Genomic DNA, 16232 nt, shown 5'->3' on the forward strand with positions numbered 1-16232 from the left:
GTGAATGACCATTCAGAGAGCTCTTCCTGCCCCAGACAAACTAGCCTGGGAAAATCCACGTCACCCTTGAAATAAACACTGCCAACATCGGTGCTTTTTTTGCAGCAGTACCCACAGGCAGCAACTGCTTCTTGATCTTGATAAGCGATATACTTATTTGTTATCAAGGGCAGATTGTGGCTTTTGCTGCACAGAGATGTAGCTAAATGATGAGGAGATGGCCTAGGGGAAGAGGCAGGCAATGTTACTCTTGACACACGTATATTGAATAATTAGTGATAAGAGCCAAAGAAATATTCATGACTCTGTAGAAAGATAAATAGATTTTTGATTAAATTTGAGTGTTCTCTTTAAAGCAGCTGAAGTTGCTCTGTGATTGGCAGCATGGAAATGAGTTTTCTATGGGTTCTGGCTGGCCGGAGGATCCCTTTTAGAGCTGTTAGCCAAGATAATGCTGCAGATACCTAGCTAGTGTGTGCTGGCAAGAATTCAGAATGGCTATGCCAGGAACCTGTGCTCTCTGGGCAGTTGCAGTGCATCTGTTGAATGATCAAATCAATCCAACTTGTTCAAAGGACTTACTATAGCATTTTCTCCCCCCACTCTCCTAGATTTTAGCAGAATTTCAGTGGTGCCTTGTAAGACACCTAGCAGATTCCACTGCACTCTGGCTGACCTCAGGAGGGTAAATGCTTTAAGTGCATTTGCTAGTGGGACACATAAATAGGTATATACCTGTCTTGGGTTCTTCACAACACTTACATTCTTCTTTTCAAGGATGGTAGCACAGGAAGCTATCAAGGTGGTTGCATTGCTCAGCATCCACAATTAAGAGTTCTGAAATCTTTGTTGGAGTCATCATGTTCAAATAAGAACTCAGAAGCACTCTGCAAATGGAGACACTGACTCTTCCAGTGCACCCCAGATGGCATGGCCACCCAAAAAGTATTGTGCTGAAGGATGATGCTGAATGGTACAGGATACCGTGCAGGATTTGAGAGGTCTGGCTTAAGTTTCTAGCTTAGCCACAGACACCACCTGCAGTAGCCATTTATTGTACTGTGTGTCTTCGTGACTCACCTTCTGTAGGAAAGGCAATGGTAGCATCGTACCTGACAGAAGCTAAAATGCATGCAAGACCGAGAAACTCTGACACGCTAAGTGACAGGAGCTCAACAGTTATCTAGATTGTGTCTTCACTCTTTTGTTACCCCCCGATATGTTTTCCAATAAACCTAGTGTGACTCACTTATATAGAACATGTTAGAACTGGTCCTTCTATTCTGAGGTGACTAAACTGAGTGAATGTCCATGATCTGATGTTTTTTCCAAATTATAGTTGCAGTACTACCTTCCCTACAGCTCCATAGTTCCCTCTTCCACTGTTCTGTCTAAGCAGTCTAGCACTGGTGACAGTTGGCTGTGCTTGTCCAGTCCCGGGTTGCAGTCCCAGTTCTGGTCCTGCTCCTTAATTCTGATTTGTGTATGCCTTAAGGATGACCTGTACACTATACACCATTTTTATGATAAGAAAAAAAGACACTACCACTAGTTAAGCATTCTCACAAGAATAATTTCACTTGTCTTCTAAAAGCTTGTAAGATCATGCATTAGTCCAGTGATACGACTCTTTAGTGGTTAAGGCTTTGGGGTATTGAAAAAAACAGGTGTAGAGTAGCTGTTGTATTGCTATAAAGAGGCAAATTCGCAGGGAACAAAATAATTTAGAGGGTTGGGAACACATACATAACATTAAGTAATTCGGTGTCTCAATGTGGCCTCAACTTTCTCTCCAGCAGTGGCCAGCAATATGCTGCAAGTCCCCCAAATGAGCGTCCGCTTAGTCAAGAAGCAACAATTTTATTAACACTACTGACTGCTTTAGCTTTATTTCATTATCTTGCCATCATGCTCTTTGTTCCTATAGAAGCTTTTTCCCTAAAAGGTTAAAGCCTCGTACAAATCCCAGCATCAGTCAAAATTCAGTCATACAAACTTCTGTGAGGTATGGAAGTTGTGCTGGCATTGCTCTTCTTTTAGTCAGAAGAGTACACTCATGGTGAGGTTCTGGTCACCTTTTTCAAACTGGGGCCAGCTGCAGCTTTTGAAAACGTTAAGTAACCTTGTCCATGTCCAGTAACCTTGTCCATGTCCATATGGCTGCCAGTGACAGAGCTGCCAAGAGAGCCCAGATAGTCTGTCCACCCACTAGGCACAAGTCCATTCTTTTTGCTATCCTAAGGCCCAACTATGGCCAGCTCTCTGAGGGAAGGTTCTGGTTTTCATGATCTGTTTTCACTCTTGAATCGAGGTTTTTAAAGTCCAGTCTAAATTAAGACACTTGGGATCACTACTGAGTGGATAGACCTGGTTAGAATACCTGTGATAACCTCTTAAATGGGGGTGGGGGAGTATTAAATCTTGTACTAAACTTCTGAATTCCATCTTTCCTGAAATTTGTGAGGGATCAGCTGCATTTCTCTCTCCTTGCTTAAGTTTTGCTGTCAAGGTAGCTGCAGTCCCAAGTGTACCCTGATGTTATTATCATCATCTGCCAAAAGCTGTGATACCACATCAGGGCGTTCCATGCCCACAGGATGATATTTTGCCATAAGATAAGCGTAGTGTGTATGGAAATTCAATTAATGGGCTGTCTCACTGGGCATTAATGTAGCATCCTAGCACAAAGCTAACCTCATTGTGCCTCTGTTTTGCTCATTACTTTGTGAGACAGGTATTGCCCAGCCATGATTGCATTTGTCACAAGAAACAAATGCACAAATGAAGACAGGCTTAGGGGCTGCTGGGAGGTGTCAGTATAAACAATAGCATGATTTGCCCACAGGTCTCAGACAGTTTGCATCCCTTTTACTTGTCAAGTTACTTTAATGAAGGCTATAAAATAAATAGCTGTGGCTATAATCTTTAGGAATTAAAATGATTACCTGGCAAGTTGAAGTAATTAACTATTCTCAGCCAGAGATATATGGGTAGAAGGATGCTAAAAGAATATATTAATTCACTAGGTAGTGTACTACTGTCCATCCTTTTTATTTTTTTGAGAGAAAAAAAAATTGCATGTTGAATCATGTACTGGTGGCTTTTATGACCACTAGAATAATTGAGAGCAATCGTAGCAGAAGAGATGCAAGACATGGTTTAGGGATGCATGTGTTTGGTCTGAAAATATTGTTCTGTCTCTTTTCTTATAAAAGGCTATCCAGTGTGGGCCTCCCTTCTAATTAGATACAAGGCCTAGTTAAAGGGTGGGATTAGAGGGCTGGAATTCTATATAATCACAGAATATGCCTGGTCTTCTCTTCCTTCATTGCTTTTAAGAAATTCTTAGTAGGGCCATAGAACTTTGAATTATGTTGCTTCTTGACCATTTTCTGAGTTTCTTAGAAATATGTTGTCATTGAGGTAAGGAAAAAAAGTGCTGGTTTTGCACACTTGCATTCTGTATAAGCGAGCCAATCCTGATTCTGCTAAACAAAATGGAAATGCACGTAATCCATAAATACAAGGCTGTTACATGCTCATTTGACTGTATTTTATGTTTCAGATCACCACATTATGCTTGCCCTGAAGTCATCCGGGTAAGTTGGTTAACATTAGTGTGTATAAATATATTTTTTAAAGTGTCACTCATTGCAAGTACACAGACAGACCCTCTGTACAGGAAATCTGGCCAAGGCAGACAGCATTGGAAAGGACTCAAGGAACGTAACTACGGTTTTGTTTGTTTGGCTCAGCCCTGAATCAAGCCACATAGACCGTATGAGGGAAATGATAGTGTGTTATTCTCACAGTACCCTTCGTGCCATGTGATCCGACAGAAATACAGTAGTCTCGTTTAACTTGATCTTTCCACCCAGGGGATGCAGTCCCCTACGCTTTCCTGTCTCTGCTGTAGCTGTCATTTCAGTAGAAGAGCCGGGGTTGCCTGTCAGTGATGTTGGTTTCCATTAAATGATATGAACTATCCTTTCCCTCTACTCTCCCTTTGTCCTCTGAAAATAAGTATCCAAGATTTCAGTGGCCAAGATTGCCCTCTTTTAAAGCATATCTTTAATGTAAAGCCAAGCAGGAAGCATACAGAAGCAACTGTCCAGACAATACTATGAGTTCGCAAGTAACATGACTGGTGACAAGCTCCCTGAAGAACCAGGGAAGAGAAAAACACCTTCTTGATGTCCTTAATACACCTCTGACACGGTTTAAGTGCCAGGTCTAGTCATTTGTGAGCTGTCGACCGTTCCTGTCCTGCTCCCCACTTCTGAGCCTATTCTCGCAGATCCCAGATAAGACTGTAAACTGATGTTCACAAAAATTCTATTAATGGGCTGTGTCATGGCCCTCCACCCTTGGGAAGCAGGTGGCTGAATTAAAATGTGGGGTTTCCCATTCTCCCCTCTCTTGTTCTTCAAGGATAATTAATTCATTTGCTAGTGAGCAGTCTTTTGAACGTCTGTGTCATTGCTGCACAGGGTGAAAAATATGATGGAAGGAAAGCAGACGTCTGGAGCTGCGGAGTCATTTTATTTGCGTTGCTCGTGGTGAGTCATCTTCCTTGCACTATCCTTTAAAAAGAAAAGAAAAATCTGAAAAAGCTGCTGTATTTAATGGTGATTCTATTGACATCACGTACAGAGGGGTTTTTTTAGTTCCCCTGTTTTTGTATCTCTCAGTTGCATCCTTTCCTCTTATTTCTACATCAGTCCCAAAGGAAAAGCGTGAGGAATATTTCACTGCTGCTTTGAAATGCTGCTGCCCTGCGCAGGAAAGCATAGACAAGCGTCAAAAACTTGTCTCCATAAATGCTCTTTGCTGTGTTGTGATACTGCAGCACGTTTTTTGATGGCAAAGGATGTGCAGGGTTGCCACTCCAGGATACAGAGAGCATCTAATAAGTTGTCCTTCACAGGATCAAAATATGGCTGGGTTTGGGAAGTGTTCTGTTTTGTCTGCTGTATGTATGTATGTGTTTCAGTAGGTATATGCATACATTAACTGCAGTGTTTTATCAAGAGAAGATTTGAGTGCAACAATTTTGTTTCGTGCAAGTATCAAGCTACATTTTAATTTGGTACACTTGGGAATATAAAAGTGAGCCAGTAGTACAAAGTTTAAATTAGTTTCCATCTGGCTCAGTAATACTTTCTTTAGTATTCAAAATGTGGTATCTTGTAACTTATCTTTCTGTCGATCAAAGTTTCAGTTCTCTGTGGAATTTATTCTGATTTGCAGTGGTAATGTAATACTCCTAAACATACAACAATTGGATGTCCAGCTGGAGGCAGATAGGCTTGGCATTTGTTAGCAATTTCCATAGTATAATGTAGGAAAATATAGTTTATGTTTATATAAGTGTATACCATGTACAGATTGAATACTGTATATAAGCATAGATTTTATGTGCATGTTAAGTTTTTTTTAGCTGTAATAGTTCAGATGATCATCTACAGTTATAAAAATAACAGGCCTGAAGTCAAATTTTGATGTCCTCGTACATTTATTAGTAAACCTAATTACTTCACTTAAATGTTTTATTTTGACAAAAGCACTTGTACAATGTACAGTCAGAATTAGATTCTGAACATTATTTTTGTTTAAAAAACTTGAAAATTTTAAAGGATTTTTTTTTTTTTTCAAAAAATGTGATGATAATTTTATTAATGGCCCGAATCAAAATAACCTTGAAGTAATCTCAGTATGATGCTCTAATTCACCTTAACTGATCTTACTCTTTTTTTCTTTTTAGTCATCACAATTCACTGACATTTCTGAAGTTTTAGATTTTTTATCTTGATGTTGCCAGGGAAGAATTTTAACTATCTCACTAGATAGCACCTGGTCATCTATTGCTCCTGAGCAGCTATTTTCATGGCTGATAAAATAGAACTGTATAATGAGCTCTTAATATAACTTCTTGAATTTGTAAAAATAGAAGAGCGAATGTGTCAAGATGGTTAGGATTTGTAGGAGTGGGCTTTTCATTTCAGGGGGATTCTCTCTCAAGATTTGGTATCTCTCTGTTGCTGCATCTTCAACTGTTCCTACATATATACATGAGCCTGAAAAACGATTGAAATAAGTCTATTATTGATGGAGAGTGCAGAGCTCTCCAGTTAATTATGTCAGGACAAACCCTACAAAAAGTCTCAAGCTATAATAGCAGGTGGTAGTAATAAAAGAGCTGTAGTTGTTACCTTCAGGAAATGCCACAAAGCAGCCTTGCTGACTTCATCGTGGCTTAAATTGCATTAGCCAAAGTACTGAACTATCAGAATTGATTTTCCTTTAAGTCTGGAACGGTTAGGAAAAGAGTAGGTAACTCAGGGGATTGGTTACAGAAGGCAGGGAGGCTCTCTCTCTTCAAGGCCACTTGAATGAACAAACAACAGTAAATAGTGCCCAGTAGTGGTTGCCATCAGGTGGGCTTTCTGAGGCTTCTGTAAATGGAGCTGTTGGTCTCCGTAAACCATAGACACAGGATTGCTTATACAGATGCACTACTCGCTGTAGTAAGAGCAGTGCCAGAATTGACAACTTAAAGCTTCATTATCACAGCAGCTGACAGCTTGCAGCTTCCCACAAACCATCCTGGAAATCAAGGAAGCTCGGCACCTAGAATTAGGCAGTGCAAGAAGGAAGTGGGAATATCTAGAAAGGTGCAGACTTGCTATAAAAGAGTATCAGCTTCAGTTGGTGGAGTTATCCTAAAGATTTCAACTTCTTTTTTTCCTTTTTGTCCTTGCAGCAAGGATAGGTCTTTTGCTGCTTTTTGTGGCAAGCTGATGATCTATTCAAAATGTAATTTCAGCTAAAAAAACCTCAAGCCATTCATGTAAGTGAGCTACAGTAGGGAAGCAATAGGAACTGATGACCTGACCACAGCATGGGAACTGGATGGAGTATATTAAACAGGTAGAATGTCTGCTGCTTCCAAAGGCTAATGTTGGTTAGGGTTTCTTTCAGCTGTGTCATTTCACTGCTCCATCAGAAAAAGGATGTTCTTTACTGAAAGCCTCTCAAATTCTGTTCACCTCCTTTTCAATGTCTGCAATAAATGTGTCTGAGGAAGATTAAAAATAAGGAGACGATAAACATTGCTGCTGTGAAAGTATGCCCAGGAGGAATACCAGCAGATCAAAAGCTTGAGCTGAATTTAAGTGAATCCATGCATCTTTGGTGAATTTGCCTGGAAAGGCAATTTCATATTTTGTATTATGTTTTATACTGGTAGTCATTTTCTAATTAAAGGTCTAATAAAAAAACTATGTCCTCAGTTTTGTTTCCTATGTTGGAGAAAATACAGCAGTACTAAGAAATTATTCATTTTCAATGGATAAAAAGGTTTTTCAGTTATTATAATAATTCCTTGTGAGCTGACTTCCTCTTTTCCATTCTCTCACCATGTTTATCCTGGCTTTTCTCCTTTTGCCCTCTCTAATTCACTTTTGTTCTTCTCTCCCATCCACCACTCTGTCACATTCCTGCAGGGTGCTCTGCCTTTCGATGACGACAACTTGCGGCAACTGTTGGAGAAGGTGAAACGTGGAGTGTTCCACATGCCACACTTTATCCCCCCGGACTGTCAGAACCTTTTGCGGGGGATGATTGAAGTGGACGCCTCGAAACGTCTCACGGTAAGAAGGCATTTGCTGCAAGTCATGTGAGCAAGGCTTCATTTGTCACATTGTTGCATTTGCGGTTGAATAACTAAGGTAACGTTGATTTACTGCCTCCTGTGTGTTTCCTCCTGGGTAAAGAATGAGTGGAGTTGGTGGAGTCTTTGGGAAGAAGTTAATTACCTTCTCTTTTGAATCATGAGGGCAGATTACCTTTGTGTCTCTTCTCTAGCCTCATAATTCTCCGTCATATGTAACAGTGGTCATTTAGAAGAAATCCCTTACAATGCCATCACAGTGCTACTGACCCATTAGCATATTTTTGAGTCCACCTCAGTTGTCTGGCTCTCCTGGCTGGTACAGCAGTTTGTCAGGGACGTGATATAACTGTTTGAAGGTCAAAACTGTTATTTGAAGCTTTGCTATTAAACAGAGTATGCTTTTCTTACATTTCTGACAAAAGTGATGGCCTCTCACTTCATGCCACACAACCTGCATTGTATTCTGTCCTGCATTTGCTCTGCATTATCCTCTAGCAGCCTTCAGAGCAAGTGCCTTGCAGTCTGCTCTTTCATCTTGTGCCCTGGGGTCCTGAGCACGATTAGGCCCACAGTGTTAAGCTCCTGGCATTCAGCACTGAGTCTTTGCATCTAGGATACATCCCATCACTACAACAGAGACCCTGCAAGGGTGAGCACTGTGTAGTGATTGTATCCTTCATTAACACTGTGTTAATGTTTTGGGGAATTAAAAAAAATTAGCAATTAAAATCATTTTGGAAAGCAAGATTGCCTGCTTGTCAGTGGAGGCGTCTGCCTTTATGGGTACATTGCCCTTGTAAATCCTATTGTCAGGCTGTGGTGATGATTTTATACAGATTTACTAAGCTCACAGATTCTGAGTGGGAGTATGTATAAAGAAATGTAAATTTAAAACTCCTCCTGGTTCTTCAGTCTGCTAAAATATTTATAAATAAACTCTCCAATCACTGCTTGGCCTCTCTGCTGAGATTGCTAACAGCAGCATCAGTCTGTGCCAGCTGTGATGGTGCTTTCGGGATGCAGACACCTGTCTGCTAAGAAGTGAACTGAAACTCCCTTCACAACTCTCTTCACAGTATTACCTGACAGCTGCAGCTGGGTTTTTCTTTCATTCATTACAAAACCAGGTCATGCTCTATTTGGTGATGCAGGTGAAAAGTTCTTCATGCTATTATTACTAGTATCCCTACTTTTGCAAACCCAGTAGCCATCACGTTTGCAGTACATAAGTAGCAGTGATTGGAAGAAAAACCCATCAAAATATTAGGCACTTTAAAAGGCCTTTTTTGAACAGATTTTTAAAGAAAGAAAAACTATTTTTCCAAGTATTTTCGTGGAAAGAACACTGCAGAGGTTAGGGCTATACCTTGAGACATGAGACAGCTGTTCTTCATGATCAAGAAAGTCACCATGTCCCTCTCTAGCTTAGTTTCCTTTCCATAATGTAAACATAACAGTTTTCCTGTTGTGGGTTTTTTTTTTCTGTCAGAGATCTTAGTGCTGATTTTTGAGTATGCCAGGGAGCAGATCATCAGATCTTCTTCAAATTGTCCTGAATGAGTTTTTACATAGAGCATAGTTCCTGAACGTTTTGAATTATGCAATACAGCAGAGAATGTACATGCTAAGAGAGAAAACAGTTAAGGTAAATCAAGGTCCCAGAGTGACAGCCCCCCCTCCTTTTCTTGATCAAAATTCAGCTCATATTTCCTTAGGGAGGGAAAAAACCCAGATCAGATAGTTATTGACAAGCACTGGACAGTGAATTGTGAATAAGAATTTGAAGTAAAACGTATTCAAGAGCTGAGAGCCAGAAGGAAAAAAGAATATCTCTTTGTTATTAGCTGCAATGTTATTTTCATTATTTTAGGGTCTCTCGGTTTGCTGTCCCTGCTGCTGTCACACTTCATGCTGTTAGCGTGCTGGTTGCTTAGATTGCCAGGCGGAAGGGAGCTCTTTGTTTACTGCACAGGAGCTAGGAATATATAGTTCATTTTGAGGAGAGATCTGAATTCTGTTTTAGCTGTGTCCTGTGAAAAAGGGTATAAATATGGGTTTATTTGGAAGGCTCTATTCGTAGAAAATATCTCACTTGAATCAATTTGATATTTATACAAAGATCTGAGCAAAATTGTGGCTTGGGTACAATAAGTACAGATGTAGCTGTTACCATTACTGATCATTTGCTCAATATCTCACTGGTGAATTTAGCAGAAAAATGTAGTGAAATGTAAGGTCACTAGAATTTTTTTCTTTCATTTTTTCCTTCCCCTCTCTGCTTTGTTCCTTTTTTTGATTTGTATCTCTTTTCCTTTTCATCCAACTGCATTTCCCTCCCTGCAGTAATTGCCATTTCACAGCACACCCACACCTTCCCCAGTCCATCTGTTAAAATGATCAACAAAAACAGAACTAGCATTCACATTTAACTGTCATCATTCGGCTTCAGTGTTTGTTAGAGCTTGAGAGGATTAATGGAGAGGAGGGTACTCAGAATTATTGTTGCTGGCCCTTTCCTGCCTTAAGAAATAGGCATTACCTTTCTTTGTATACGATTCATTTATGGAAAGAAGACTTTATTATATCTTAGTGGAATATTGTTCACGCTCACCATATATTACGTAGCCTCAAGTATGGTTAGTGGGACATCCTTGACCACTCTCCTTTACTGGGCCTGTTTTACTAAACATGCTTTAAAATAAAAGAATCAGTGTTTTTCTTTCAGTACACTGCAACAGTTGATCCTAGCTGCTGGTCATGATATTGCTGACCACCCATATTCATGAAAGATGAAATCAAACAAAGAATGAGTAGAGGTGGTCAGCATTTGAGACAGCCTGTCTGAATAGCACAGCCTAAAAGAGCTCCACTTAGTCTACACAGATGATGTCTAAGAAAGGTTGTACTGGTCATCTGCATATTCATGAGAGGTAATTACTAGGGAGAGAAGGATTATTTAAACTAAAGGAAGGTACTGGCACAAAAACAAATGTATGTCAAATGGCCTTACATGAAAGTAGGCTAGAGATTAGCAGAAGCACTTTAGCCATATTAATGGGGTTCTGGGACAGCTTTCTAGTAGGATTAGTGTGGGGAAGGAAAAGTGAACTAGTTTTAAGTTTGAGAAGGTTTATGGAAGACAATGAGTGCTCTCAGTGCCTGCAGTACTGCAGGATGAAGTTTCTTTCAGTTATGTGCTCTTCAGAAAGTGAATTTTTTTTTCCTTGGAGGTTTCAAATGATTCAGCATCTCTACAGTGGAGAATTACAGCTCCTGTAGTGGAATCCATTTACATTTGCAGCCAATACTTTCTTCTACAGAAGCACAAAGGCAAAGGGGGGAAAGTAAGGAGCTTTTGGTCCACTTTCCGTTTAAAGATGGATCAACATTATCGAAACTTTGTCTGTAGAACAAGGTGGGTCAGAGCAGGTATTGCAGAATAAGCTATTCTGATAAAGCTGTTATTGTTCCAGTGTTGACCTTTTATTCCAGAGTAGAATGACTTGTCTTCCATGTTGGGTGTCCACGTAGTCTGAAATACCTGTCCCTGAATATTATCCAACTTAAATTACACACATTTTTAGAATCTCCTCTCTGCTCTCTGATTCTGTTTTTTCTTGGGTCTAATGTATGCTAATGATGGACCACAGCATCTGAAGAATATTAAAAAAATGAACAAGGGAAAACTCACCTGATTCCTTCTGCATTTTTCTAGAAGATCTTACAGTAAGGTGCCTATCACATCATCTAAATTATCTCACTTTACTACCTGTAGAATGGAGGTAATTGTCCAGTTGATGTATTTAGGCTGTAAGCTCTTGGCTGCCAAGGGCCTATTCATGCACCGTGCACGTACCACGGTGATACCTTGCCCTTGTCAAGGTCCGTGGAGGCTGCTATAGTATGGCTGCTACTACTGACACAGATAATGGTTTTACCAATGCTGTTTGCACTGCCAGCTTGAATCCTTTGGTCAGGAAAAGCCTCTACCTTGACATTATACAGTAAGTTTAAAGCTCAGACTAGAGGATCTTCTGAATGAAGAAGATTCATCTGAGATATGGGTCGATTTAGTGCCCAGATGGGTTTGAGGCTGTTCCCTTTCTGGACAAGGAAGTTTGAAATTTGACATGAGTTCAAGTCCAGAAGCCCTCATCCATATCCACAGACTTTGAGAAAGTTTTTCTTTAGGTCAGAACTTCTTAGCTTGGCAACCACTCTGCTGAGATCAGTGCTGAGGATGTAGACAGCGCTGTCTTGTTTTCCATCTGCCTGTCTGTCTCCATCTGTTGTTCCCTGCCTTAGAATTCAGACGTAAGCTCCTTGGGGGAGGAGACCGCTTTTTCTGATGAGCTTGTACAATTCTGTATCACAATGGATCTCTCATCTGTGAGTGGGGCTCCTAGATGCTACTTTAATATACAATTTTAATATATTTTGGAAGTATTTTTACATAAACCCATGATAAAGTAATTCCCCTCTCCTTCCATTAGAGCATTTTATCTTGCAGCAGTCTCTCCTCTGTGCACGTGCAATGGATCTGAGCATGTTTTGTTGTTTCAGAGATGGCATCACTAGACAATTGCCTGCAGTGGCTAGGAGATAGTAGGAAGCAGCATTTTTACAGCTTCCATGAAATGGCATTAAATTTGGCAAACTCATGTGCAAACAGCAAGAAGAACCCTCTGGGAAGGGTTGTTAAATGCCTTCGTCACTTAAATGCATTTAAACATTGTGTTTAAATGAAGGCAGGAGGAGTGAGATTAGCTCCCACTGTGTATCTCCCTCCCCTGCATTGCATAGTAAAAAGCATACAGACTTCTCCTTGTCAAAACCAATCGCCCTCCCATAACCCTCTTGTCACTTTAATGCAGATGAAAAGCAACAAAGCATTAATTAATTACCTTTAAAAAAGCAGTGAAGATGTTGGCAGCAGTAAGCACACTTGTAATAACATTTCAATGCAATTACGTTTGAATCAGAATAGAAATTGGTTTTGTAGAATACTTTTCGTATCTGGGATATCCCAACGTACTTCACAGCAGTGGTTTTGATGTGGATTGAATGGCAGATGTGTAGGTAAACAGCAACCATGAGAGCTCTCATACACCTTCAAATGTATATCAAGGTGCTACGGGGCTTCTCTTTCAGAAAAATGTTATGGGTTCATGAGCCTGAAGGAGGTTGATCAGCAGGGATGGGCAGAAGGGATTTCTCTTTGACATCTTCTCTGAAGGAGCCCAGAGGTTCTGTGACTAAGACATGAACTGGTGACCCTCCTTTCTTCCCCCTCTCTGACTCAGAACATGAAGTGCTGTTGTCTGCTTTGCCATGGCATTTCTGCGTATCAGAGGCACAAAAGAACAATGTGACCCACAGAGACAGAAAATGCAGCAGGAGAAGCAAGCATGAAAGAGGCTTGGACATCGCTTAGCTGTATCATCTGCATCTTGTCTGAACCCATTAATGTCTCTAACCCTCCATGTGGTGTATATGAAATAACGAGTAGATACGCATCTCATAGGGTAGTTTTACTGAACAAAGGAGGTACGATACACTCCTTAGCAGATCCTCACAGTACTATGGACCTGATAAGTAACGATGCTAAAATCCTGTCCCATGGAAACTGTACAAAATAGGTTCTTCTTATGTTCTGTGTTTGTACCTCAGCTTGCAAAGAACCAGGAGGAAGAGGGCTGCATCTCCACGCTGTTGGGGGAACACCCGTAACGTGTATCTTATCTGGAGTTAAGCTGGTCAGAGGAGATGGCAGTGTGTCAGGAATATTCCACCTCTCTCTTAATAGTGCAGGGATGAAAGGACTACCTAATGCAAGGGAAATTGTGATGAAGGGAAATTATTGTGGCAGAACTGAGGCCACAACTGGAAGCTGTGCAGGTCTGTCTGGGCCTGTGGATGTGTGTACTGGGGGGCATTGGTGCTCCCAGCGCCTGAGCTGGTTAGAAGACAGCTAGATATGCGAGTACCAACTGTACCTCTGATTGCAGTGTTGATATAGTCTTGGTTTTAAAGGAGGCTGTTTGTCTCTCATACTGATCCCTGCAGCCTCCTGTCATGCTTTCCTAAGCTGCATTCCCTTGTTTCTTTATTTTCAGGAAAAGCCCTGTCTCACTTAAAAAATGATCTTGTATAGAGCTGACCTCAGGTCTTCCTGGTCTCCCAGGCACGGAGCTGTTGTTCCATAGCACAGAGGTCTCTGATTCCTTGCTCTCTGTGGCAAACACCTACTTTCTATCTCTGAGATTTTTTTGTTTGTCCGTTCCTCTTTTTTTTCTTTTTTTTCTCTCTGATTCTCATTGTTCTGGAATTGAAGTGGAAAGTAATAAGAGCAGGACAGCTGTCACCGTTCTTCCTGACCAGTTTAATGGGTCTATGGTTTCATCTTACAGCTGTTAGCACTTGAGTTTCCTTCCAGGTCTCCCCTGCCTCTCACCTGCGTGTTACACAAATGCAAGCCTGCGTGCAGTGAGCGTGCATATTGTTCTGCACGTACAAAGGTGCTTCGTAGTGAGGAATGTGAGAGATATTGTCCACATAATGAATAATCCCTGGGCATCTATAAAAAGTTCTTTTCTACTGTGATGATGCTTCAAAATAAACAGATTAGGAAGGTTCTGCTCTAAGTATATCATATGAACAGTTTGTTCTCTGCACTGTTAAGAATTTCTCTTGGAAAAAGGGTGTTGCTTTGTTTTCCCCCATGCTTGTGGAAAACATGGTCATCGTGTAACATTTGCTGGGATCTGCCATCCATAGGTGGACAAGGCCACTGTTCAGCTTTGATCAGTCCTTCATTACACAGTAAAATGCTCATGTGTGAAACAGGGAAGTAAAAGAAATTTGCAGTCTGGTGTTCAGGTGCTGGAACAAAAAATGGTATTATTTTGACATAGAACCTTATTCTACTAGGTCTTTAGATTTTAATGTTAAATGTGAAGCCAATCAAGAATGGATCCTGGTAGAAGGTCATATCACACATGAGCAATTTCTTTTGTTTATTCACATTATCTGTTTGAACCTGTTTCTATTTCCTTCTCTCTCTCTTTTTTCCAAAACAAAACTAGAAATTAACTTCAGGTGTAAAGAATCAGCTATTATGCACATACAGAAAGGAGCAGTTTGTTAGCTTCAGTTAGGTTATAGAGGGGAAGGGCTTAGGAAGGGAAAAACTTAAATTGCCAAAACACTTGTCTGTGAAGCCTTGTACTTACTCATATTGCTGGGATTTGTTCCTGAGTGATTCCTTATGTCTGGAATTATAGCCTTATTTCCAGTGGGGTGGGTGAGGATGAGCATGCTCTTTATGCAGCATAAAGTTCCTGTTGTTTGCACACATCCATCTCTGGAATGTTGGACTTACTTGAATAAGCCTTTAATAAGGATGTCTTGGGGAGTTATCTTTTCTGTTTTACAGCACTGATTGCTTGTTTTCTTCTCATTTACAGCTAGAACATATTCAGAAACACATATGGTATATGTAAGTAACACTTTTTTAATTCACTTTTGCATGCATTCATTATTGGTTCTGTTACAGGAGCTGATTTTCTAGTGATCTCTAAAGAGAGAGACTGGAGTTTGAAAGCAGCTTTCATACAAGTGGAGAAAGGGGTAGAGGACAGAAGGGCATCTAATTTGTTTTTGAACCTTTGCTACTCATATAATTTCGTCTATATATGGTTCAAGCCGGGAACTTTTTATACAGTGGCTAACAATTGTTTGAAATAAGACGTTCAGTCCAGCAACTTTCTGTGTTAAAAAGATACCTGCAAGTGATCAGCAAAAAACCCCCCAGCTAACAGCCATGTTTAGTTTGCTATCCAAGTGCTACAGACAATCCTTTGTAATACCTTCTTGACAAGAAAGCTTTCATTTGTTCCTTCTTGGTATCTTGGCTTTTCTCTGAAGTAGAAACAAAAATGATGATATTGATAAGTAAGCACCTGTGAACAAGAGCTTTTCTGTCTCATAATCCCTACTCCTTCTTCTTCGCAGCAAGCTAAGAGGCTGCTTCTGACCTTGTAACCTGTTGATGTGAGAGTAGTTCTGTGACTTGATTAAAAGCAGCAGTCTTGACAGTGAAACAGGAGGTCTGTGAGAAAAGTATGCACCTGTCTAGTGGTTTGGGTATAAGGAAGATTGATGGCTTTTAAAAGTGACCTTGCACTTTGTGTAGCCTTTATAGTATTTCAAGAAACCTAAGTAAATAACTTTTTTTTTTTTATACTGATGATAACCTAATCAAACTAACGAGAATACTTCACATATTAAACAAGGGAATGATGGTTTGATACATGCTTCTTGGGGTCAGCATACCTACAGGTTCCCCAGGTGGGTCATAAGGAAAGTTCTGCCTTCATAATCCTATCATTGCTCTTGGGAAATACTTGAGGATGATATGAACTGATATTTAAGCCTGTCACCAGGAAACAAATAAACTTTTGGTTTTGTTTTGTTTTCTCTAATTCTATCTTATGGGCAATGTTCACTTCTGGATTTATCTGACTTTGATAGGACCTGAGGGCGTTCAGCAGTTTGT

The 16232-nt window shown here is 40.4% G+C and overlaps 1 protein-coding gene across 14 annotated transcripts in view; it reads left to right on the top strand.

Annotated features, from left to right (window-relative positions):
* Window positions 1-16232, top strand: part of BRSK2 (BR serine/threonine kinase 2) — a 327520-nt gene that overhangs the window by 249604 nt on the left and 61684 nt on the right. For all 14 annotated transcript variants that reach the window (XM_030039921.2, XM_030039925.2, XM_030039923.2 and 11 more), the window contains exons 6-9: window positions 3566-3599; window positions 4491-4559; window positions 7506-7652; window positions 15142-15173. In XM_030039921.2, the coding sequence (XP_029895781.1) occupies window positions 3566-3599; window positions 4491-4559; window positions 7506-7652; window positions 15142-15173 (282 nt within the window). The remainder of the gene's footprint in view (window positions 1-3565; window positions 3600-4490; window positions 4560-7505; window positions 7653-15141; window positions 15174-16232) is intronic.

Source organism: Aquila chrysaetos, chromosome 16, assembly GCF_900496995.4.
Source record: "Aquila chrysaetos chrysaetos chromosome 16, bAquChr1.4, whole genome shotgun sequence".
Taxonomy (NCBI): Eukaryota; Metazoa; Chordata; class Aves; order Accipitriformes; family Accipitridae; genus Aquila; species Aquila chrysaetos.